The sequence below is a fragment of the Schistocerca nitens genome, chromosome 12, assembly GCF_023898315.1.
Source record: "Schistocerca nitens isolate TAMUIC-IGC-003100 chromosome 12, iqSchNite1.1, whole genome shotgun sequence".
In the NCBI taxonomy this organism is placed as follows: Eukaryota; Metazoa; Arthropoda; class Insecta; order Orthoptera; family Acrididae; genus Schistocerca; species Schistocerca nitens.
The window spans coordinates 17,861,209-17,885,665 of record NC_064625.1 but is presented as its reverse complement, the minus strand read 5'-3'; the positions used below and the strand labels follow the sequence as shown (position 1 = coordinate 17,885,665).

The 24,457-nt window shown below is 39.0% G+C and overlaps 1 protein-coding gene across 4 annotated transcripts in view; it reads right to left on the bottom strand.

Moving 5' to 3' along the window:
* The window catches only part of LOC126215344 (coronin-2B-like), a 123,951-nt gene that overhangs the window by 22,189 nt on the left and 77,305 nt on the right, over positions 1-24,457 (bottom strand). For 3 of the 4 annotated variants that reach the window (XM_049942027.1, XM_049942026.1, XM_049942029.1), the window contains exons 10-11: positions 24,241-24,415; positions 15,239-15,375 (exon numbers count right to left, since the gene is read on the bottom strand). In XM_049942027.1, the coding sequence (XP_049797984.1) occupies positions 15,239-15,375; positions 24,241-24,415 (312 nt within the window). The remainder of the gene's footprint in view (positions 1-15,238; positions 15,376-24,240; positions 24,416-24,457) is intronic. The other variant, XM_049942028.1, reaches the window with a different exon arrangement.

Genomic DNA, 24,457 nt, shown 5'->3' with positions numbered 1-24,457 from the left:
ACAGACCAAAACGGCACAATCCACTGACAGTGAAGTATTGTGAGATAACTTGTTTTCTGCAATTGAAGGGGAACAATACGTTGATTTGGTGGAAATGTGTTACAACAATGCACCACCATGGGACATGGCAGTGATACGTCTGTCCACTGTCCACATTCTTTGTACCCCTCATCCACGATTTGGTAAATTAAAATTATTAAAGAAAAAACTGAGCAAGTACAAGCATATTTAACTGCATTGAGAATCTTATTAGAATAGTTTTGACGAAAACCATAAAATGATCTTAGAAGTGGATCGTGAGATATTCAAGTTCCAATCCAGCCGATTGATCTTAATTCACGAGTGACCAAAGCGAGTGGGTTCTGCCTCTGTTGCAGAGGGGGGGAGGCAGTGGTCGAGATAGCGGAAGTCATTGGGGTGCGAGTGAAGTCGTGGGGCCTGGAAAGTTTTGAAGGCTGATGGATGGACACAAACTGTGTCCTCAGCTAAAATACTGCATAGTTTACAGCTCTTCCTTCCGAATGAGTGGTCAGGTCCGAGGTAACCTAGAAAGTCAGAGGCAAAGTAGGGTCTGAAAATGTTACGGACTTTAATAGTTAGGAGGAGATATCATTGTGTAAGGGTCTCACTCGTATCATCAGTGGAAGGCACTGTAATATAAAGAATATTAATAATTCTCAAAGGCAAGGTTGTAATGAAATTGTTGCCACTGCCAGGTAGTAGTGGAAGGACGTGCCACTGTTCAAGAAGAGCGCAGTGGGAGCATCGAGCGAGCAGACTTTTATCAAGACGTGGCTCTACAGTTGTGGCAAAATATGCTTGGTCTTTGTACGTATTACAGAAGTGATGTTTTGGGGAGCCAAGTTGCATACAAGTGAATTTGTTTGGTAAAGACCTTATGCCAGTCACAAAACCATTACTACAATGCATGTAGGTAAGTTGGCTGTCTTCCCTGTTCCATGTCTACAGTCTCAGTGTTATGAATATATCATCACTGATTAGCACCCAGTTGTGACAGGGCGAGAATTCCATTATTTTTTGTTTGTTGAGAAAGTGCCAGCATTTCCTAAACTACCCTGGCTGTGTGGTAGCAAGACCTGTGTGACAGGTACAGGTTTCTCAGCATACCAGAATTGGAGGAGAGTAGTATTGTACCTTCTGGTGCCAGTAACTTTTCTCGTGTGTCAGTAGTCTAGGACCGAGAGCTCAAAGTTATGTTTACTTTTCTGAGCCAAGCAACTGGAACTTTGTGTTATTGCTGTAACAAATGTACGTCTACAATACTGGAGGACAGTGGGCCTCGGCAATATACTGAGCTTCAACTAGATTTGTCTGCGACATATTTGCAGGTGGAACAGCTTTCAGAGAGTATTATATTTGTAGCACATTCATTCTCAAAATTTATATGCCAGTGTGCGACATGCTGTAAACTGTCCTGTAGATAAGTAAGATAAGTCTGACCGATACGGATATCGTAGATGGACTTCAGAGATGCAGAATCGACAAGGTAGGTCAGCTAAGCACTAGATCCACACATCCCTGTTACACTACAGCTTCCCGACACATGCAGTTTGCATGTGGTACATTGCAAGTTAGAGTATGAAGAGACTTTACGTCTCCCTGCACACATCCCTGCACCTTTTTTTCATTTATGATGACAAATGTTTTGGAACACACTTTGCAAACACTTTCTCAAACATCATCAGTACATTATGAACAATACAGTGGGCTGATCCGACACTGATGTTCATTGTTGTTGCAACATCATTCATGCCCATTTTCCCGTACCAACACAACTCTCGCAATGTTATTCTCTGTGGCTGCATAGACAGAGCATCCTTGGCACGGTGAATCTTCAACACTTGGCACATCCCGTTTGAAATTATCTGCCCATTCTTACACTTGTGTTCGATTCAACTTTCACCACAATGCACTGCCATCTTACAGTGTGTTTCAATTGGTTTCAACAAAGAAGCACAAGTTTTATCAACGTTTCGTATTTTTCATACAACTTTTCCAGTTCTTTATTGGATGGATCTTGTGTAAATAGGACTGTGTATTTATAGGTTATCAAATCCAATTGCAATTACGTACATGTACGTGCATACCAATAACAGATAAACAGCAGCTGTATAGGAAAACTGAGGAGGAAGTAGCTGTTCTCGAAGCTTTCTTACAAATTTACTCAAATTTAGATGCCTAGGTATGAACAGCATTAAGCAGTGTAGTGATAGTTCATTGTTAATGCAACATATAGATCGAGTTTCTATGATGTCCTTGTCTCATGTTGATATACACCCAACTCATTCCACATCCCTGAAGGTTTTTCTTTTTGATAGTATCTACAGAACACAATGAACGAATGACCAAATGAATTGGTGAATGGACAAATTAATGAGCGAATGAAGCATCACAGAAAGCTGTCCAAAGGGACATTTTTGCTCTGCGACAGTACCCCAGTTCACTCTGCACAGGACACAGTTATACATGCTGCTTTTCCACACTATCAAATTCAGCCTCACAGCCTGTATTCTCCTGACAAGAGGCCCAGTGATTACATCTTTCTTCAGGTGAAGAAACGATTACATGGCAGCCATTCCCAGACTGAAAGTTAATATTGTAGTGGAAAATTTCCTGAACAGTTTAAATGCAGACTTTTGTAACTGAGGTCTCTGGCAAGTCATCAACTGTTGATAAAAATGTTTTGCATTGAACGGTGGACATCTAGAGAAGGACGAACTCCATCATGGAGTTCTGTGGTCACAGTTTGATGTTTCTGAAGTAATAATTAAGGCTTTATAATAGCCCCCTACATTTGTTGTAACATCGTTTTAACATGATAAACACATATTTCAAATAATATGATTTTTTGGACTAGTTTTCCTATGTAGGGTTGATATTTTTAACTTGACAAAGGAACAGTGATGACTGCTCATTTAATTTCCCATATTTTCTACCTTTGTACAACATACAGCTAATTTCATTTTGAAATAAATATTGAATGAAATCAGTTTGATTTTTACTTTGCAGTTTTTTTCTGAAGAATTAAGCACACAATTTTTACTTCGAAGAATTAAGCATATATCAGTTACAACGTTTGAATGGAATGTATATCAAACCTCTACACACCACACCGGAAAATCCTTTGTGGAATACAAACAGTGGAATTCATAAAGACTCTTAATAAAGCAGTTTTTGTGCACATAACCAAGAACTTAAATGCAGTACCATAGCTGTGCTCACAAATTTTTGTTGTTCAGAACACACGCACACATTGCCAGTAATGAGACTTTAATCACAACGGATGGACAGGGATTTGAATTTTGCACCTCCCAAGGAAGAATCAACAGTCTCTGCCACAGAACCACTTTTCCAGTTTTCTTTTCTTCTACCTTTACAAAGTGCTCTGTGTACAACTTAAGTGCAGTTGAAGATATCTACAAGACCTTAGATTGACTAAATTATAAAATTAGAGACATTGTAAGGGGAAAACAACAGGAAGAAAATCAATAAATGGCATACCAATTACAGTAAAATTGTTAAGAGTAATATTGAGGTGCATCCAGGAAGTACTCACTCTACTCTACGGAAGGCAGCTGAGAAGAATGTCTGTGAGAGGTGAGAGTGTAAACAGTCCTATCCACCCCCACCCCCCCCCCCCAAATGACCCTTTTCCTTTGTGCATCAAACTGTGTCATTGGATGCCCCAAAAATGGCTTACTAATAGACGTGATTGTCAGCCTTATGAGTCTATTTCCTGTGTACAGCCCCACTACTGAATAAGAAACCTCAAGTGAAATGTGAATGCAGAAATGACATCCAGCCTAAAAGCAAGAAACAGATGTGAAAATTATACCACTGGCAATGTTTTGACTAAATAAAACAAAATATGAATCATAAATACAGCAGTTGCTGATACCATGTACAAAAATTGAAAATATGACCAACAATATTCCAGAAGTATCAGTGCACTGGATACGTGAGATACTTTAACATATCACTCACATCTTTTCGAGCTGGTCACAGTTACAATTTTCACGTAAGCGTACGTGAAAATGTAGCACGCTATAGACTATGTCACCTCATTCCCCAATCATAGCAAAAAAGTTCCTATAGCACACATTCTTCTCAGCTGTGAATATTACAAACATTTACAATGTGGCATAATTCTTATACAAATACGTACCGCTCTCTTCTACAGAGAAAAGTTGATGCACAGAAATTATAAAAAATAAATTAGTCAAAGAAGAAATAGATATACATACAAACACATGCTTAAGAATGAAGGCAAGAGTGAAAAAAACACTACGAAAAGTTAAAATAGTTAAGAGTCAATCTTTTTTTTATCATAAACTGGCAAAAAAATTGCACACAAGTACACCCTCCACAACCCACACATTCACATCACAGTACAATACATATATCTAAAACCCTCAAGGACTTGTAAGAGGGGTTGTGGAGACAATACTCTGAAATTGAATTCATGTCTGGACACACACCATTTCCACGCTACAGCCATTTGGAAATGTCTTTACTAGGTACCTATGCAAAAAGGTAGCCACGGTGGGGGTTGGATATGTCAGATATGCTGATATCGTTCTCCACAATGTCTGACTCCATTGTATACCCTTTTCACCACAATTATGGAAAGGCTTTGAGAAAGGGTACCTTCACTGTCAGCAGGCATAACTGTGGTGCTCCAAGGAGATGCTGCACACCCATATCGGATGAGGCCATACTGCATCACATCGAAGAGAACCCACTGACGAAAACATGAGCAATTTCTTTGGATATTAATGGGTGGAATAGTAAAAACAAGTGATGTACTGGGTCAGGCCCAATAAAATACTGGCTGTAGCATGGAAACAGCACGTTTCCAGACATGGGTCAAATATGATGTCTAGAGATCACAAGCTTGTAAAATTGTAATATGGTTATCTTTAAAAACTACATAAACATCTGCATGACTTACAGTATTAATTTCTCTTTTTCTTTTTTGTTTATAATAATGACCTGAAGACCATAGGTGATGGTACAATCGGGTAACAGGATCAAACTGCAGAACATAGTTCTCTGTGACATTACTTAAAAACTGTGAGATCGCACCAAGATGATCCAGTACTGCAGGAGAGTGTCCAGAGTTTGGAAGGTATGGGGAGCAGAATGTGGTCAGGTTGCACTGTTAGCTGATCCATAAAGAGTATAGGGTAAACATGTATGTTATTTGCAAATTTGTTAAGTAACTAACACTGATAATCACGGTTGCTAACTTCGGGAGAAAAATTGGGTAGTCTCTCTCTCTCTCTCTCTCTCTCTCTCTCTCTCTCTCTCTCTACCCAATATTGGGCATAGATTTCTGTTAAAATTGTGTGGGAAGGGGTATCACAGAGAGCTGATAACAATGGAGGCCTCATTCATATTGGCGGGTACTGTTCATGCAGTTACAGTCTAGTTACTGAAATGTTATTTTGCCCAAAACTAGACAGAAGAATAAAAGGCAGGAACAATTTTGTATGAATGTGCCTCTACATGTGTGCGGAAAACCATACAGAAACTGAAGTCCAAGAAACCAGCTGGTGATGATGAAATATCAAATCATGTAATAAAGCTGGTATGTGAGGAGATAATAACACCACTGCTGAACATAGCAAACTGTTCTTTCAGAGATGCAATTTTTCCAGAAAAACTGAAGATAACGAAGGTAGTGCCAGTGTACAAGAAAGGGTGTAAGGATGATCCCAACAACTACAGACCAGTTTCACTGATATCAGGTTTCTCAAAAATCCTAGAAATGCTTATGTATACCAGATTACTTAACTATTTGGACAAACATAACATTCTGATGACCTCACAACATGGTTTCAGAAAGGGTAAATCTACAGAATCAGCAATTGTCAGTCTAACAGAATACATTTTACAGTCCTTAGACGAGAAAAAGGTTGTCTCTGCGATGTTTCTGGATCTTTCAAAGGCATTTGACATCATTGACCATGAAATGCTGATACAAAAATTAAGCAACTATGGCATTCGGGGGCAACCAGGTGAATGGATAAACTCGTACTTGTGCAACCGCAAGCAGTATGTATCATTAGGAAACTCGTACCAATCAGAAACCAAATCCATCAAATATGGAGTGCCGCAGGGTTCGGTAATGGGGCCATTGTTATTTAATGTATTTGTTAATGATATAGGTGTTGAGGACGAAGAAAAGAAAATATTGTATGCTGATGACATGACAATACTAAATAGTGACCAAAATATGGAACAGCTTGAGAGAAGAGCATACATATCTGCAAATGTCACAGCTCAATGGCTGTTGGAAAATGAACTGGTTATAAATCTAAAAAAGACTATGTATGCAGTGTTTAAAAACAAGGAAAAGGCTGTAGACATGGATTTAGAGGTTGATGGAACAAGGCTGGAAGAAGTAGAATCTGCTAGATTCATAGGTATTCTTGTGGATAATGAACTGAAATGGAAAAAACATATTAATAATGTCTATAAGAAACTGAGCTCAGTCATATTCTTAATGATGCAGCTATCACAGTATTCAGACAAGAATCTTCTGTGTACAGTGTATCATGGACTTTTCGAACCATACTTACAGTATGGAGTGACTGTGTGGGGAAACTCAAACAAACAAGAGACAAAACGAGTGTTCACATTACAAAAAAAAAGCAATTAGGAACATTTTAAGAAGAAAGACCTCTGAAACATGCAGAAACTGTTTCAAGAATTTAGGTATCTCAACTTTTTCATCGTTGTATATATACAAAACAATAATGTACATCACAAAAGGTAGTGAGGGCTGGATTACAAACGCTAGTGTACACACCCACAATACAAGAAAGAAGAATGAAGTACGGAGCATACCCCACCGACTGACTGGCAATGCTAGAAAAAGGACCCCAGTACTCTGGTATCAGACTACTAAGAAGTCTGCCCAAAAGCCTGCAAGATAGTGTACTTCACAATGACTTTGCGAAGAAACTTAAAGACTATCTCATTGAAAAAGAGTTTTACAGTGTTGCAGAATACTTATGCCATTAAATTTGTATATATTGTTACTCATTATCAGTGATGTAAAAATGTGAGCTAAAGGTGTAGAAAAATAAGTGATAAAGAATTTTAATACTTTGACATGTCCTATATTACACGTACATTTACTGTACAGAATGTAATCTTACAGGATCAAATAAAATTCAATTCAATTCAAGAGCCAAACAACACTGAATAACTGACAAATTGTGTGTTTTGTAACTCTTTTTACTGCTGGGGTGCAACCTATTTAATTTTTTAGTACATAATTTTTATTTCTTTACTACGAAATGTTTTCTAAATCTAAATAAATAGAACTAAACAACAATTCAAACATCAATTCTGCAATAATCAAACAGTCATTGCAGTAGAGTTATCAAAATTTATTTTATTATATTACTGTGTGTGTGTGTGTGTGTGTGTGTGTGTGTGTGTGTGTGTGTGTGTCAGAGAGAGAGTACAAAAAGTTTTTCCAGGACTAGATTAACATAAAATAAAGGAAAGTTAAGACAGTGATTTTAAAGCTTATGGTGTTCCATATAGTTTCCCCTCACTTGAGTACAAGACACAGAACATTCATATAAACATGTGATACTGTCAGCAAAGTTCTTCAGGATTTTGTTCAACTAGTGTTTGCATTTGAACCAGATCACGATAGTCACATACAGCATGTGATCAAAAGTATCTGAACACCCCCAAAAAACACACGTTTTTCATATCAGGTGCATTATGCTGCCACCTACTGCCAGGCACTCCATATCAGCAACCTCAGTAGTCATTAGACATAGTGAGAGAGCAGAATGGGGCACTCCGCGGAATTCATGCACTTCGAATGTCACCAGGTGATTGGGTGTCACTTGTCTGTACGCGAGACTTCCACACTCCTAAACAGCCCTAGGTCCACTGCTTCCAACGTGATAGTGAAGTGGAAACATGAAGGGACACGTACAGCACAAAAGCGTACAGGCCGACCACATCTGTTGATTGACAGACTGCCAACAGTTGAAGAGGGTCGTAATGTGTAATAGGCAGACATCTATCCAGACCACCACACAGGAATTCCAAACTGCATCAGGATCCACTGCAAGTACTACGACAGGCGGGAGGAGAGAAAACTTGGATTTCATGGTCGAGTAGTTGCTCATAAGCCACACATCATGCCGGTAAATGCCAAACGATGCCTCGTTGGACGATTTAACAGTGGAAAAACCATCTGCCAGCGTGTGTAGTGCCAACAGTAAAATTCGGAGGCTGTGGTGTTATGGTGTGGTGGTGTTCTTCATGGAGGGGGCTCGCAACCCTCGTTTTGCGTGGTACTATCACAGCACAGGCCTACATTGATGTTTTAAGTGCCTTCTTGCTTCCCACTGCTGAAGAGCAATTCGAGGATGGCAATTGCATCTTTCAACATGATTGAGCACCTGTTCATAATGCACGACTGTGGCAGAGAAGCTGCATGATGACAACAGCCCTGTAATGGACTGGCCTACACAGATTCTTAACCTGAATCCTATAGAACACCTTTGGGATGTTTCGGAATGCCGAGTTTGTGCCAGTGCAGTACTTCATGAAGAATGGGCTGCCATTCCCCAAGAGACCTTCCAGCACCTGATTGAACATATGCCTGAGAGAGTGGAAGCTGTCATCAAGGCTAAGGATGGGCCAACACCATACTGAATTCCAGTATTACCGATGGAGGGAGCTATGAACTTTTAAGTCATTTTCACCCAGATGTCCAGATACTTTTGATCACATGGTGTACATGTTGTCATCTTATTTGGGATTCACGGTGAGTGGGACAAACTGTACACACTTGTCTCTTCTTCAAACCACACTGGAGAATATCTCTAATACTCAATTTACTCATGTTGCTCTGTTGCCGTCTGTGACGCAACACTGACACCCTATGGCCGCACACCCACAACTGAACACTGTCTGCTTGCAACTGGCTGGTCCAAAGCATGTCTGTTGTTTATAGTTGTTACTTCAATCTGCCACTATAGTTACTTCACTGACATCACTTACTTTCCAGGCATAAAATCAGTCTTTGAACTTTTTGGACTGATGGAGTATACCCACATTGCGTGACACTAAGAATAAAGACCCAACAGCATGTATGCAGCTGCAACAACACCCCATCCCTCCACCCCTCATTAAAGCTGTCCAGAACACAGCTAAATGTCTCATGTACAGGATTGCACAATTACATACCAAGAAAAAAAAAAAAAGAACCGACTCCAACTACAAAAGCTGCGCTTGCATAAATAGCAGAATACAGCACAAAGAGCAGCAGCAAAACTTATGCATATCAATGTAGCTAGCTAACTCAATAATAAATCTGAGGTACTGGGGGGGAGGGGGGGTTTCATATCAGGTGGGTGACAGGGCATGGAGAATGAGCAGGAATCAGAAAATTGAGATCCAAACGCAAAGGAAATAAATAGGGGACAACTGGAAGTTCACAGAATTGCCACCAGAGGTCAGTGCTAACACAACAAGGTTCCTGCATCATAATAAGTCATCTTTTATGAGAAAACATGTGATGTGTCAGTGCTCTGGGTAGTGAACTGTGGTGGGAATATCTTTGTCATTCCTATGTTGTTATTTCTGTAGTTGGAGGCGCGAAGAGAGGGGAAACGAGGGTTGGAGGTCGAGATCTGAGCAGTGATTATGTATTTCGTAAAAAAAGTTATGAAAGCAAAGGACATTCATGCTGATTTTCATAACACTCTGGGGGACTCTGCTGCTTTATGTTCAGCTGTTGCTAAGTGGATGAACAAGTTTCACTTTTGTTAGGACAACCTGGATGATGAACCAGTGTAGTGGCTGACCAACATTTGCCACTATCTCAGAAATTATTGCAAAAGTGCATGAAGTGGTGATGGAGGATCACAGACAAAATGTGACAAATTGGTGAAGCTATAGAGATGTCATCTGAATGGGTATATAACATTTTAACAATGGAACTGGATACGAGAAAATCTGTACTGGCTCTTAAAACAAAGCCAGATATGCATCAGAACGGAAACACCCGAACAATGTTTGACCTGTTTTAAAAAGTACCAACAGATTTCTTGCACCAGTATGTGGACCACAAACCTAACTCTAGTCTATTGCTATACCCAAGAGACAAACCAACAGTCAAAAGCAGTGGAAACATGGTTGATTTACCACTGCAAAAATAAGCAGAGGAAATATGTTCAGTGAGAAAGATCACAGTATCTGTTTTCTGGGATGTGAAAGGGATTCTGCTGATCGATTATCTACCCACTGGTCATACAACTATGGAAAATGCGACCCTGACATCCTGAACAAACTACAATGAAAGACATGCAAAAAATGGGCACGTTCGGCAAGGAAAATGCCGTCTCATCGAGGCAACGTGCACCAACATGAAAGTGTCCTTACTGTGGTAAAAATACATGAACTATGACACTAATTGTTGCCACACCTGCCTTATTTGCCCAATGTCGCTCATTCCCTACATTCAAAATTTGACATGACTGTACCAAATGCGTTAGTGTAGTGGGAGACTAAATGAAAAATAGTTTCACTGAGGCAAACTGTTTTTTCCTATTTCACTCCGAGAACTTTTCAAACTATCCTCTTACACTACAAATGCAAACAAAAGAGAAGAAAATTGATTTTTTAATATGTTCTCTCAATACTTTAGCACTTCAACTTATCATAATTTTAAACTTCTACAAAGTCAACAGAAGAAATCCAAAAAATCCCAAGCAACTGGATAAAAAATGGGGAAGAGAAAAAGAACTAGCAGTCTCAATTGGATAAGGGAAACCAAAGAATTTTTTTTTTGTATGTGACAGACATGTGGAGATGACAGAACACCACAGCTTTCAATATTTACATTACTTTTTGATCAACATAATCAAATCATTCGCCAGCATTGTAAGACATATTCTACCCCTCAACAGCACAGATACCACTGTCCTAAAGCCACAAAGGAGGGCACCTGATGACCGACTTCTTACAGGTCTATGTGGAACAACAAACACAGAGGCCAGATCTCATTATGTGATTGTACTTATCATGCACACAGTACTTTCAGTACATACCCTGTACTGGATATGAGGGAAGTTTGTTAAGTCTGGCAAATTTCTATGGGAGAATAGTAAATTTTGTTTTTGCTAACTGTGATTATTTTATGGTCCTGGGCATCTGAGGACCTTCAATGGATGGAACCAGTAGGGGAAACTGAACCTGTTCTCAACAGCAGCTGAGGTGGTGTTTTATGCACAGTGTTACATTAAACCTTTAAGATTTTACTGTGTCTTAGCTGCAACAGAAATATTTTCCCCCAATTGGAATCTGAGGTATGCATTTGTGAATGTTCAAGCTTTTCATTACATGCAAGTGCTGCCAACTGTTAGCCACCACAACAGTGTGCAGCAGCTCGTGACACCAGAATACCCTGATGTGGTTGGTTCACTATATTCCACTGTATAATTGAATATTGTTATTGTTATTTTGCATGGTAATTATTGAATGGTCATTTCATTTATTACAATAGAGAATATTTCATTATTAGTTATTTTATTCAATAAAATGAAGCCAAGTGTACAAAGTAAATTTTGAAAACAGGTACATATTTTTGTATAAATCTTGCATCTAAAATCATTTAAAAATCACCTAAGGGCATTAATACATAAAGAAAAATGTTTCCTTCCTCCAGGGAAAAAAATCAGGTCTGAAAGGGTTAAAGTATTAACAGCTGTGGCAGCAAATGCACAAAATTATTGTATCATTTTAAAGTTTTTGCTGAAGCTATCAGACGCATACTACGTTCGTGTCAAGAAGTTGGTGTGACATGGGATACAGAAGATTGTTGGTATGTAGCTACAGGGGAACAGAAACAGAAGTGTGCTCCAGCTAGGCTGTTGTGGTCACTATGAAAAATTCGTCAAGGAAATTAATACTGAAGTAAAGGAAGAACAAAAAATTAATGTGTTACATATAATTGCTACTGTAAGCTTTCCAATGACTGACACTGTACAAAAGCTTTGTTAGCACTGGGAACAGTGACAGTCTACTTTTGATCAAAGATGCATGTGGAACAACTCTTCAATGCAAAATCCAGCAAGGTCCAATCCACAGTCCTTTCTGCACAGATTTTTAATAGTGGATGAACTTTGATCCTCACATTAACAATGAAAACTGCTGACAAAGTAGTCAAAGGTTTGGTGGTTGTGGAGATTGTAGTCTTGCTGTTTTTGGTATTTTGACTACAATCCTGATGAATTATTCTGACAACAGAAGCACTACAAGTGGCTGCAGTTGCACTTTGTTATTTGACTGCACACAGAATTACATTGCATATTGGTGGGGCCAGTGTACATTCACTGTGACAACACTTCAAACAGCAAAATGAAAGAGAGAATGGTGAACATGCATCAGCTATGATTCAAACTAGTTTACCACAGACCTCATTCTCCTAATGTAGCAACAAGTTCTTTTTCCTAACTACAGTTTGAAAATTTGACTTTGAGGGGAAATATTTTCCTCAAGTAAGAAAGTGATGATGGCTACAACAGAGTGTTAAACAGTTTGAAAAAACATACTTTTGGAATGGGATGGACAAATATGGATTCTTGGTGGGTCAAAAGTATAGCGATCAACAGACATTGTTAAGAAATAATAGCCTTTTTAAAAGAAATCTATTTTACACTAGACTGATAAGCTTACTCTCTTAAAACCCAAAGTAGATTGTCCCAACTTCCTACTATCTAAGTGCAGAAATAAAAACACTTCTATATTATGACTTTTTCAATCAGCTTATCACAAAATTTAACTCTGAGTCCCAAGGAAGGCAAGTGTGATTATTAATGAACCAACCATTTTATTGAATCATGATGGCAAAATACTAACAAAAATTATTCATGCATGTATGGAAAGATGGATCTTAGGAGATAGGGAGGCAGGGACTGTGTAGGGAATGTTACAGCCTATCCCTAGAATTTATTCAAGCTGTAAAGTACACAAAGGAGAAATTTGGAATGAGAAATCGAGTTCAGGGAGAAGTAATTAAAACTTTGAGGTTTGTCGACGAGGTTTTAATTCTGTCAGAGATGGTGAAGGAGTTCAAAGTGAAGTATGGGTAGTGTCTTGAAAAGAGGTTGTAAGATGAACACAGACTAAAGTAAAGCAAGGGTGATGGAATATTAGTTGAATCAAGTCAGGTGATGCTGAGGGGACTATATCAGTAAATGAGACATTAAAAGTAGTAGATGAGTTTTCCTATTTGGGCAGCAAAATAACTGATAATTGTAGAAGAGAGGGGGGATAAAACACAGACTGATGATAGCCAGAAAAACATTTCTGAAGAAAAGGAGTTTGTTAACATTACATACAAATTTAAGTATTAGGCCTAGTAAGGTATTAAAATGCGGATGGTAGGCAGTTTAGACAAGAAGAGACTAGAAGGTTTTGAAATGTAGTGCTGCAGAATATTGAAGATTAGATAGGTGTATCAAGTAACTAAGATGTTGGATGAAATGAATTGCCTAATGAGCACAGAAGATGGAATGAGAGTAAACTGAAGAAAGACAAAAGTAATGAGAAGTAGCAGGGATAAGAGTAGCAATAAATCTAACATCAAAATCAGGGATTACAATATATAAGGAGAAGTCAAATGAAAACTTAACCCATCAAACAGGAACACAGAATGGTTCCACTGAAAAGTAATCACCACCTGCATTAAGACATTTACCCCACTAGGAGATGAGACGATCAATTCCTGTTTTGTAGAACATGGTCTGCTGCTGATGGATCCACAACTGCACCTTGAACTTCCCCATCCAACTGAAACCAATGTCCACGCTCTTCTTTCTTCAGGTCACCAAAGATGTGAAAACCGCATGGCGAAAGATTGGGGCTGTACAGAGGACGTTGCAATGTTTCGTAACCTAATCGCAGAAGCGTAGCCTTTGTCTGCTCGGCAGTGTCGGTGCGGGCGTTATCATGCAGCAAGATGATTCCATCAGACAGCACTCCTGGGCATTTCGACTTCATGGAGCAAAGCTGTTTCTGCAAAGTGCTTCATAGAGCTGCACACTCATTGTGATTCCACAGTGGAAGAACTCTGTAAGCAGACAACCCTTGCAGTCTAAGAAGAAAGTCGTCACGACCTACTGGAACTTGTGTGAACAGCTTTGGATTTCTTTGGCGGGGGAGATATGAGATGTATACACTGCTGGTTTTGTTGTTTGCCCTCAGGATGTCGTACAGAATCATCCTTTTGCTCAATAACACCTGTCCCCATACTACCAATCTAGTGAAGGCCACGATCCAGCAATTTGGTTGGGAAACATTGCAACATAAACTGTACAGCCCAGATCTTTCACTGTTTGATTTTCAAATCCTTGGCAGTCCGAAGAAAGACATGTGGACATGGTTTCAGTCAGATGAGAGAGTGCTAGTGTGGGTGTGGCTGTGAAGCCATCAGTGGCCAATGGCATTATATGAAAAAAGAATTAATTGTTTGACTCACAGTGGAATAAATGACTTATTGCATGTATGAATGTTTTGGAATGATCATAGATAAAGTTAAGGAATCCTGCTACCTTGGAAGCAAAATAATACACAACAGACAAAGGACATAAAAAGCAGAATCTCACAGACAAAGACGGCATTCCTCGTCAAGAGAGGCAGCTACTATGAAACATCAAATGAGCAAGAAATTTCTGAGGATGTGTGTTCGAAGCACAGCACTAGAAGGTAGTGAATCACAAACTACGGGAAAACTGAAAAAGAGAAGGATCAAAGTGTTCTAAATGTGGTTTGTGGAAGGATGTTAACAACATGAGTACTGATAAGATAAGGAATAAGGAGGTTCTCCACAGAACTGGGGAAAAAAGGAACATATGGGAAACACTGACAAGAAGAAAGGACAGGATGATCGGACATGTGTTAAGTCATAACATAATAACTTCCATGGTTCTAGAGGGAGCTGCCAAGGATGAAAACTATAGGGGATGACAGAAATTGGAATACACAAAGAAAAAAGTTGAAGATGCAGGAGTGAAACTGCTACTGCGAAGTGAAAGAGGTTGTCACAGGAGAGGACTCTGTGGTGGCCGCATCAAACCAGTTACAATATTAGGTGTAAAAAAAATTATAATTACGGTGTTCATTTAAGAAGCAACGGAATAGTCATTTAACCACAAACAGTAACTAAACGTACCTTAACATCGACGGGCCGGTAGTCTGGCACCGTCTCTTGGGAGAGGAAGGCAAACTTGCGGCTGTTGTTGTTGTTAGCCATGGGGAGCACGTCCCGCGGCTGACGGACTCGAGGTTTGTGCGTGTGTACTGTCACACCTTAGACAAATGGGAACACTATCAGCTATGAAATGCAGGAACAGTGCTACAACAATCAATAACTGCTAACAGCCTAATCTTTAAAGAGTCCATCCAAATCATGTGTCACATACTGAAATTCTCAAGAGTATTATAACTTCTTGTGCTCCTTTATATGTAAAATTTCTTGCATAGCACATTAAACTTGATAAACAACTATTCCTAAATTCGTCATTCACAAGCGCTTTGACCAAATAGCCATTTTCAACTCCTTAGCTTAATACCATGAGTTATCTAGTTTTTATTGTTTTGATAGCAACTTAAAATCCAGAGTATACTCGACCAACTGAAGAACAGACCATTGGGAGGAGAGAGAGGGGCAATGCATATATACTTTTCAGCAGTGATAGTTAAGTGCTCACCCACTAAAGAACATCTGGTCCTACATTTGTAGCCCGGCTATTGTGTTTTGGTTGAGGTGGTTGCCTCAAGATATAGTCTTTACAGTGTTCAACTTTGGATACTCGACATCAAAACACGTGCTTTCATACACTCTCCTTGTTCAGACAATGCTTTCAGCACAGAATGGCTGTAGTGATCCTGAGTTCGACACTGAATTTAGCAGCTTAGAAAGTGTAGAAGAATGTGATATTTCTTCAATGAAGACTGAAAGTGATGACAGTTCGCCAATTGAGTGAGAAATGCTCACCAGTGGTATGAGATGAATACATCCACTGTGCTCCAGCCAGCCATTCAAGATTTATGTTTACAGGAAACTGTTGTGAAATACATGGTTAGACTTTGTAGTTACACAGAAACTAAAAAGTGACTTCAAGTTTCAGGATATTTTAGTCAAAGTCCAGTGCACGAGTATACTAGGGATTTTATAATTTGTGCTCTTAAAATTTTGTAACTTATTTTGGGCTACAAAAGCTGTCTTTATTTGTCTTTAGGTAATGTCATCCATTTTTCATTAATAAAAAAATTATTTTTTGAACATAATTTGAAAAAAGTCATTAAAGGATTAATCTTACAGCCCATTTCCTCTTGCTCCACCAAATATGAACACCTTCAAATAGCTTTTAATTACAGGTGTAACACATGGACAATAGCAAACACACCAGACACTTTGACATGCGCATAAATTTTTAGTTTTAAAACAATGCCACTTTTACTTTTAATCTTGGTCCAAAAATGCAAATTTCACAAAGAGAATGTCTTACTTTCTATTTTTTAAATGCGCTCATACACCAGATATTCAAAATCAACTAAATTTGAAATGTTTTGACTGCAATGAATAGATGTAACCAACTTCCATCATAAAAAAATATTCAGGAAAAGAACACGAACAAATATCCACACTGTAAAGCCCCTAATGCAACATTAGTGACAATGCTATGATACTTCTCTCGAAATCTGTTTCTCCAATAGGCCAATTGTAACTGGTAGACTCTGTCAATTTGTTGATTTATTCAAATAATGATTCATTTTCTCCTTCAGTAGCAGACTATGATACAGACAAAGGATTTAATTAATAACAATTAATGATGGGATCACAAAATGTACTGTTTATTGTTGGACTATCTCTCTGTCCAAAAAATTCAATTCACAGCTTTAATCAGAAAAACACACACACACACACACACACACACACACACACAAAGCAACATCAAGAAGGAGTTGTGCGACATAAACGAAAGTTGGTAGTTCATTTCTACATCTGAAAGATGATGTCTATTCAAATTTCACACCAGTTGTATAAGAGCGATGCTAGTAGCATCACTGTAAGTGTGCAAATCACACATGCTGTATTGGTCATGAGCATTAGTTACCTTTGAGATTTGACATGGTGAGTTGATGTTGGTAAGGACTGCCTTTAAGGCGGCAAAGATGCCATTATTAACATTTCATTGAGTTTGAATGACGCCGGGTAATACGGCTGTGAGAAGCTGAATGGTAGGAATGTAGCCACTATACACGATCACTGACAGCGGTGATCGTGAGAGTGTATGGTTGCAAGTAGACTGGGCTTTGGAATGCTACGTGGCACTACCGGGAGAGAAGACCATCGTGTTTGGTGTATGGTTTTGGCAAATCGTACTACATCTACAACAGCAATTATAGCAGCAGTTAGAACCACTATGAAAGAACCAACTGTTACAAATCAATTACTGCAAGGACAGCTCCTAGCAAGACACCATGTAGCATACATTCCACTTACCTCAAACCACAGCCATTTGTGACTTCAGCGGTGTCAAGTGAGAGTTCACTGGAGGTCAGTTGTATTTTCTGATGAAATATGGTTCTGCCTCAGTGCCAGTGGTGACCATGTATTGGTTAGGAGGGGGCCACAGGCGACCTACAAACAACCTCTCTGCATGCTAGATACATTGGACCTACACCTGGAGTTATGGTCCAGGGTGCAACTTCGTGTAACAGGAGGACCACTCTCATGGTTATCCTACACACCCCGACTACAAATTTGTACACCAATCTGTTCATTCGACATGTTGTGTTACTGTGCGTGAACAGCATTCCATGGGATGTTTTTCAAAAGTATAACACTGGCCCACATACTGCTGTTGTTACCCAACAGGCTCTATAGTGTGTCTACTTGTTGCCTCGGCTTGCTCAATCACCATATCTGTCACCAATCGAGCACATATAGGATCGTACAATGACAACTCCAGCCTCATCCACAAACAGCATTAACTGTCCCTGTATTGACTGACCAAGTGTGGGCACTGATCTCCATCCCACAGACAGACATATAGCACCTATACAGCAAGAAACATGCATGTTTGCATGCTCACATTCAACATTCTGGCAGCTATACCAGTTATTAATTTGTCAGCATTTCTCATTTGCATTGACTTAATCTTGTGCTTACATTAACCTGTGATCTTGCAATGTCAATCACTTAAATATGCTGCCTAGATTAAAGTATTCACAAAATTTCATTATTCTACAGTAAATTTTTTTTTAATGTTTTCCCCATTAGTGTATTAAACTCTGTGTGCCAACAATCAGAATGAGAACAATAATTTATAAAAAATTTTCTGCAAGCAAAGATAATTTTTATTGCTGGATATAGCTTCACCAGCTGTCACTTCATGATTATTGATACTCTATATGCAGGCAAACTAAAGAATAATCTTGTAAAATAGTAAATAATATGACATGATGATAGACAATCCTTGCAACATGCTAGAATATGGTGGCAAAACTAATTTAAAAGTGGGAAGCACTAGATCTGACAGAAGACAAAGAGAAAGTAACTTGGTTAAGGTGCCATTGCTCTTATAGATGTTTTGAGGAGTAATGCTGATGGCAGGCAATGAGAGAAGGGCAGGCAGAAATTTTTATAACTAGGAATTTGAAGTAAACTCTCACGCCCCAAATAAACCACAACTACAGGCAGTGTTACATACACAAAATAATAAGTTTTCAATTTCAGAATTAAAAAGACATCTGTTTTGTCACCTCTAGTTTGTTACCAAAATCCCCCTGTTGGCTATACATGACTGACTCTATGCTAATCTAGAAGCAATATTTGAAAAACTGCCTGATGTAGCCTTACGCTTAATTTTAGCCAAAACCTAATCGAGTATCAAAAACTCCCACTTTACTGCACTATTGGCTTTATTCCACAGAATTAACAAGCATTTGTGGAGCCCATGACTTCTCTTTAATTGTTTTGTACTGGTTTAAGTCTTATCACAACAATACCTTAAAAGATAACTGGTGTCATTTATGTGTTGTGTCAGCAGTTCATAAAACAATCACATTAGTCAATTTAAATCAGTGTTCAGTGCTTCATACATTAGTATCAACTAAACTAATTACTGTTTGAAGCATACACACTGCAACATTACCACAAACTAAGGGACCACACATTGTATCTTATTACAAAATACTCAAAATTCAGTACAAATGCATTGAACAGGATGACAAGCAGATCAGGGTCAAAATAATTACATTAAGTTGCAAACTACCATTGTCACCACTAAATAATGGAAAAACTTCCAAGTGAACAGATGAGCAAACTAATATTACAATGTTAGTAATAGTGAAATTTCTGCTACCTAATGCCTATTATAGCTAGCTTGCCCTGATGTCTTTATCAAAACTAACTGATGTGCTGGCATAAGAGCATCACACAAAAGGAAAGTCGATACACCGCTGGGATAGTGGAACATTGATACTCGTATACCACACAACTAACTGAAAACAAATTTTTACTTGTGAAAAATAATTCATTCAACAGACAAAACTCTTAATAGTAACAGTTACATGAACTTCAACAGCAATTTGGCACACTATGAGGGTTCCTCTGAATGTCTTGAAAATGGCAGTGTTCTGAGCCGTACTGGCACAGCTATTTCGAAAACAGCATTCTATTTGTGTGTTGCAAGACAGAGGAACTGTGTTCCTTATGAATTTTTTAATTTGCCATTAAACAAAGATGTTTCCAAATATTTAAGAAGGGAACGGAAATAAACACATATTATGATAGTGCAGGAAGCAGTGGTCGAACAACTGTGCCAGTCTTAATGATAAAAGATGATAATTCTCAATAGAGAAATGCAACTATATTCTCTTAATTGACAATTACTCACATAAGTCTTGATCACAACTTTTTTCACTCCTTTAAACGAGTTTCAGTTATCCAGTTTTGGGTCTTTTATGAGAATCTGAAGATGATGAATACAGAAACATGTGAGAGGTGTACTAGGTCCATTTTTCAGAAATTCTAAAGTACCTCAGTTTTTGTTTACCTTACACACCTGATGACAGCTGTAAAGCCAAAACCACTTACCTGTTACCTGTCCAAAGAAACTAAGACGTTATCTAGACTGAATTCTACAGATTACCTAAATCCATACACATGCTAGATAACTGAGGACATCTGAGACATCATGGAATCAATCAGGATGATACAGGAACTATTGTCCAATGTATAACAGATACTGATGAAAGGAAAATTGTTGAGCAGGAAGCCATTCAGGAACAAATGATATTCAGTCTGTCAATAAATGTAAGTGGAAACTATTTGTTCTCAGTTATTTAAAAGGGAACCTATTCCATTTCCTGTTCAGTTCAATACTGATGTCATATTACAAACAATTGTTTACATGCATGAAGAAGATGCAGTTAGACAAAGTACCTCAATCATCGTGAAGGCCTATAAATCCTTTCAGGGTAGAATTTTACTTGCAATGTTAATTTCAGAAAAACAGCACAATCAAAGTTTTTAAAAAAAGTAGTATTATTTCACACTTGCAAAATGAACTTACGGCCTAAGCTAGTTACCAAACGTGAAGGTAGGTGTAGCCTCTCAAATTTCACTTTCACCTGAAACTACTTAAGGAAACAAGAATTAATGCATAAATAATGTACATCTCAGCACAGTCACACCACTGGAAATCTCAAACACGTCACAGCTGTGTTGGTTTGCTCAATTTACCAAATACAAGGCCATGTGCTAACTGTGTGTGTGTGTGTGTGTGTGTGTGTGTGTGTGTGTGTGTGTGTGTGTGTCCTGTCCTCAGACAGGAAGTGTGCGTGGCTGACCATACAGGACAACAAAAAACAGGAAGCTCTCTTTCAGATGAATGCCTACCTGTGCACAAAACAGCTGCGTCAAAAGAACAGGTGGGAAGACTTTTTGGGGGTGTGGCTTCCACCACATATGTTAAATATATAATTTCTCCACACAATAGCAAAGAATATATTCCAGAAAACACACACACACACACGTGTGCACTTGCGTGGTGAGAGTGTGGTGTGGTGTGTGTGTGTGTGTGTGTGTGTGTGTGTGTGTGTGTGTGTGTGTGTGTGTATTACTCCACCTTTTCCTCATTTCCTCATATTGTCTTTCCCTTTCTTCCATCCAAACTTCTAATTTTTTTCTGCCTTGAAAAAATTGTGAAGGAAAACCAGAGTTTGATTATGATGAAAAGGTTGAAGAGGATCTACGAGGCCTGTCCAGAAAGTAAGAGTAATGAGCATCTAACCCTAAAAGGGATTTTTTTTTTGACAAAGCTGGCAACAATGCCTACCAGAACAAGGTGTTGGCAGTAGAAGGTACACACATTTGTCTCAGTCTACTGAACTCTTATTATAGTGTCTTGATGAGATGGTGAACCAGATCAAGTACACGATTTGTGATGACCAGCGATTGACTTTGACACGAGATGAATGAAGTGTTTCCAGAAATCCAGACCTCTTTTGCATGAAATCATTACTGAAACACTGTTTCTGAAAACCATGTCAGAGGTTGTATCAAAGCAACTCACATAAAAAACGGGTCAACAGAATTGCATCTCCACACTAACCACAAGAGCCCCTTGAACTGGAAGATCAATAATTCTTTGACTATTGTGCCTGACCACAAAACTAGTGTGGTGTGTTACACTTTTGAGGCAAAACAGCAAAAGCGAAAAAACTGTTTCGTCCTGAAAAATAATGAGCTCTGTCTTTTCAGATCACAAAGGGATTCTGTTCAGTGAATTTTTGCCCCATGGGAAGACAATGTCATGCAGTACTGTGAAGCCCTACAAAAAAAGAAAGAAAGAAAGAAAGAAATAAAGGGGTGATACTGGACAAAAGAAGGTAAATGTCAACAAAGGAAATGCACTCCTCTGCACAGCCAACTCTTGGATTCAGGTATTTGGGACATCATCAAGCACCCTGCTCACAAATCTGATCCGGCACTTTCATCTTTTCATCTATTTGAAGTTTTGTACAGAAGAAAACAAGTATAATGTAAGCTTTTGGAGCCAATGGCTCCTTCTGGCAGAAGGGTTGAAGGGGAAAGACAAGAGACAAAGAAAAAAGACTGGTAAGGTTTAGAAAAGTCGCCTAGAACTCCGGGTCAGAGGAGACTTACCAAACAGGATGAGAATAAAACGCTGATTGTTAGTACCTGCACTGGATGAGATTTGAAAACCTGAGAGCTTAAAGCTGGAGGATAGGGTAATTGGCAAGACAGAGTTTAGTCAAACAAAAGGGGAGTGAAGAAAAGGAATAGGATACTGAAATGAAATACTGATAATACATAAACTGGCGCATATATTGGTGAGGAAGACGGTGACAACCAAGTACAGTTGTAATGCCAATTCTCACCTACACAGTTCTTAGAAACTAGTGTCACATTGTATGTGTGGTGAAAGGTATCAAAGTCATGACTGTCATGTTGTACAGTGTGTTCTGTACCAGGGTAGTATTTACTACCAGTACACAGCCTCTGAGGATGGCCATTCATCCTAACTGATAACTAGGTGGTAGTCATAGCAATATGTACCAGCTGTTACGTAAACACTGTTCAGCCTTCTTTACTAGTGTGATTTCCACAAAGTTATCAGTTAGAACGAATGGGTACAGACACAGTATCCTATTGCAGAACATGCTCTGCAACACGACAGTCTTGACTGAAGTACCTGTTTCACCTAGTCATCTGGATTCTCCCTCCTGACACCAGCTTCTCAGAATTCCACATGTGGGAACAGGTGTTATTTGTCCTTAGTTCTTACCGCCCACCTGGCATTAATTTATGTTAATTTGTGCGGTCTCAGTATTTCTGCTCACCAACTATTCCTTTCTTCACTACCTTTTAATTTTCTATATCTTTTATTTTCTGATATGTCTATTTCGCCTGCCCCTCACATCCACTGTATGCAATGTAACCTCTGTCTTGTGTATTATCCAATCTTCCATCTTTAAGCTCTGAGGTTTTCAAATCTCGTTCAGTGCAGTCCCCAATAATCAGTACTTCCTTCTCATCCCAGCCTGTACATCTCCCCTGACCCAGGGTTCTGGGCAACTTTTCTGAACTCTCCCCATTTCCTAAACTTCACCAGCCCCTTTCCTTCATCTCTCTTCTTTTTCCTTTAATCCTTCTTCCAGAAAAAGGAGTCACTGGCTTTGAAAGATTGCACATTTCCACATCACATCATTCGAGTGTGGTTGCTCATGTCATCACTTATCGAGTAATTTTTATCAATTCAATTTTTATATTTTCAAACATTGGTCATTTTTGTTAACTTGTTTATGGGTGGAAAAAGGTTTTCTGTCAACCACAAGGTCCAGAGTGGTGTCAAATAATGGGCTAAGAGGCAGTGGGAGGATTTTTTGAGTAAGGTATCAGAAAGCGCACTTCTCGCCGCACTAACTGTATCGAAAAGAAAGGTGACTACACGAAAAAATAGTGTCGGACATATATATGTGAATCTGTAAATTATTTGGAAATATACTGTCTTTTTTTAAACAATTAATTTCTGGACGCGCTTTGCAAATTGCCTCAGTTATGCAGGCATGGCGAGAACAGCCCACGACAGACTAGCATCAAAGCAGTCTGTGAACTGAAGATCATGACAACAATAATTCACAGCAGTAGTCTTGTCCACGTCACTTAAATGATAGATATTAATAAAAAGCTGAATTTTAATGTTTGAAAACTGTTCGATGGTGTTTCAGCCAACAATTTTCTACGAGACACTGTACCAGTTATCACATCATTTGAATGTTTCCAATAATCTAAGCCTCACAAAGAAAAAGATATAATTTTCTAATTAATACTCACTGCTACAAAGATATCACACTCCACACCAATGAAAAACATAATAGACAGTACAGGATCTTAATCTGATATAAACTGCCTATAGGAGAAAGCAGTCCGATTAAATACAGACAGGGCACAGACGGATTTGAAGACGCGACAACTGCTCGACACAACCCCCAGCTACCAAAACCGGGTACAAAACAACTTCAAAAAAGTGGAGAGAAGCCCGCGACAGGACGTGAAGGACGAGACACCTCAGCCACCCGTCGACGCTCCGCCACCTCCAGTACGAGTGGTAGCGTGCGTGTGCAGTTGTGAGCTACCTTTACAGTCCTGGAAAGGGCACACTGTGTCTTCGGCGGCTTTTGTTGACTTTTCACCTGTCTTCATTGACATCAGCACAGGGTTCCTGTTCTTGAAACTCAGCCACTCCTGGGCAGAGAGCGCCGGTGTTGGAGCTGCCGTGTCCGGGTACAGGTCATCCTGGAACTGGTCGCTCTGAAAAATAGTGCCAAAATTACTTCAGTCCCCACTCTCATC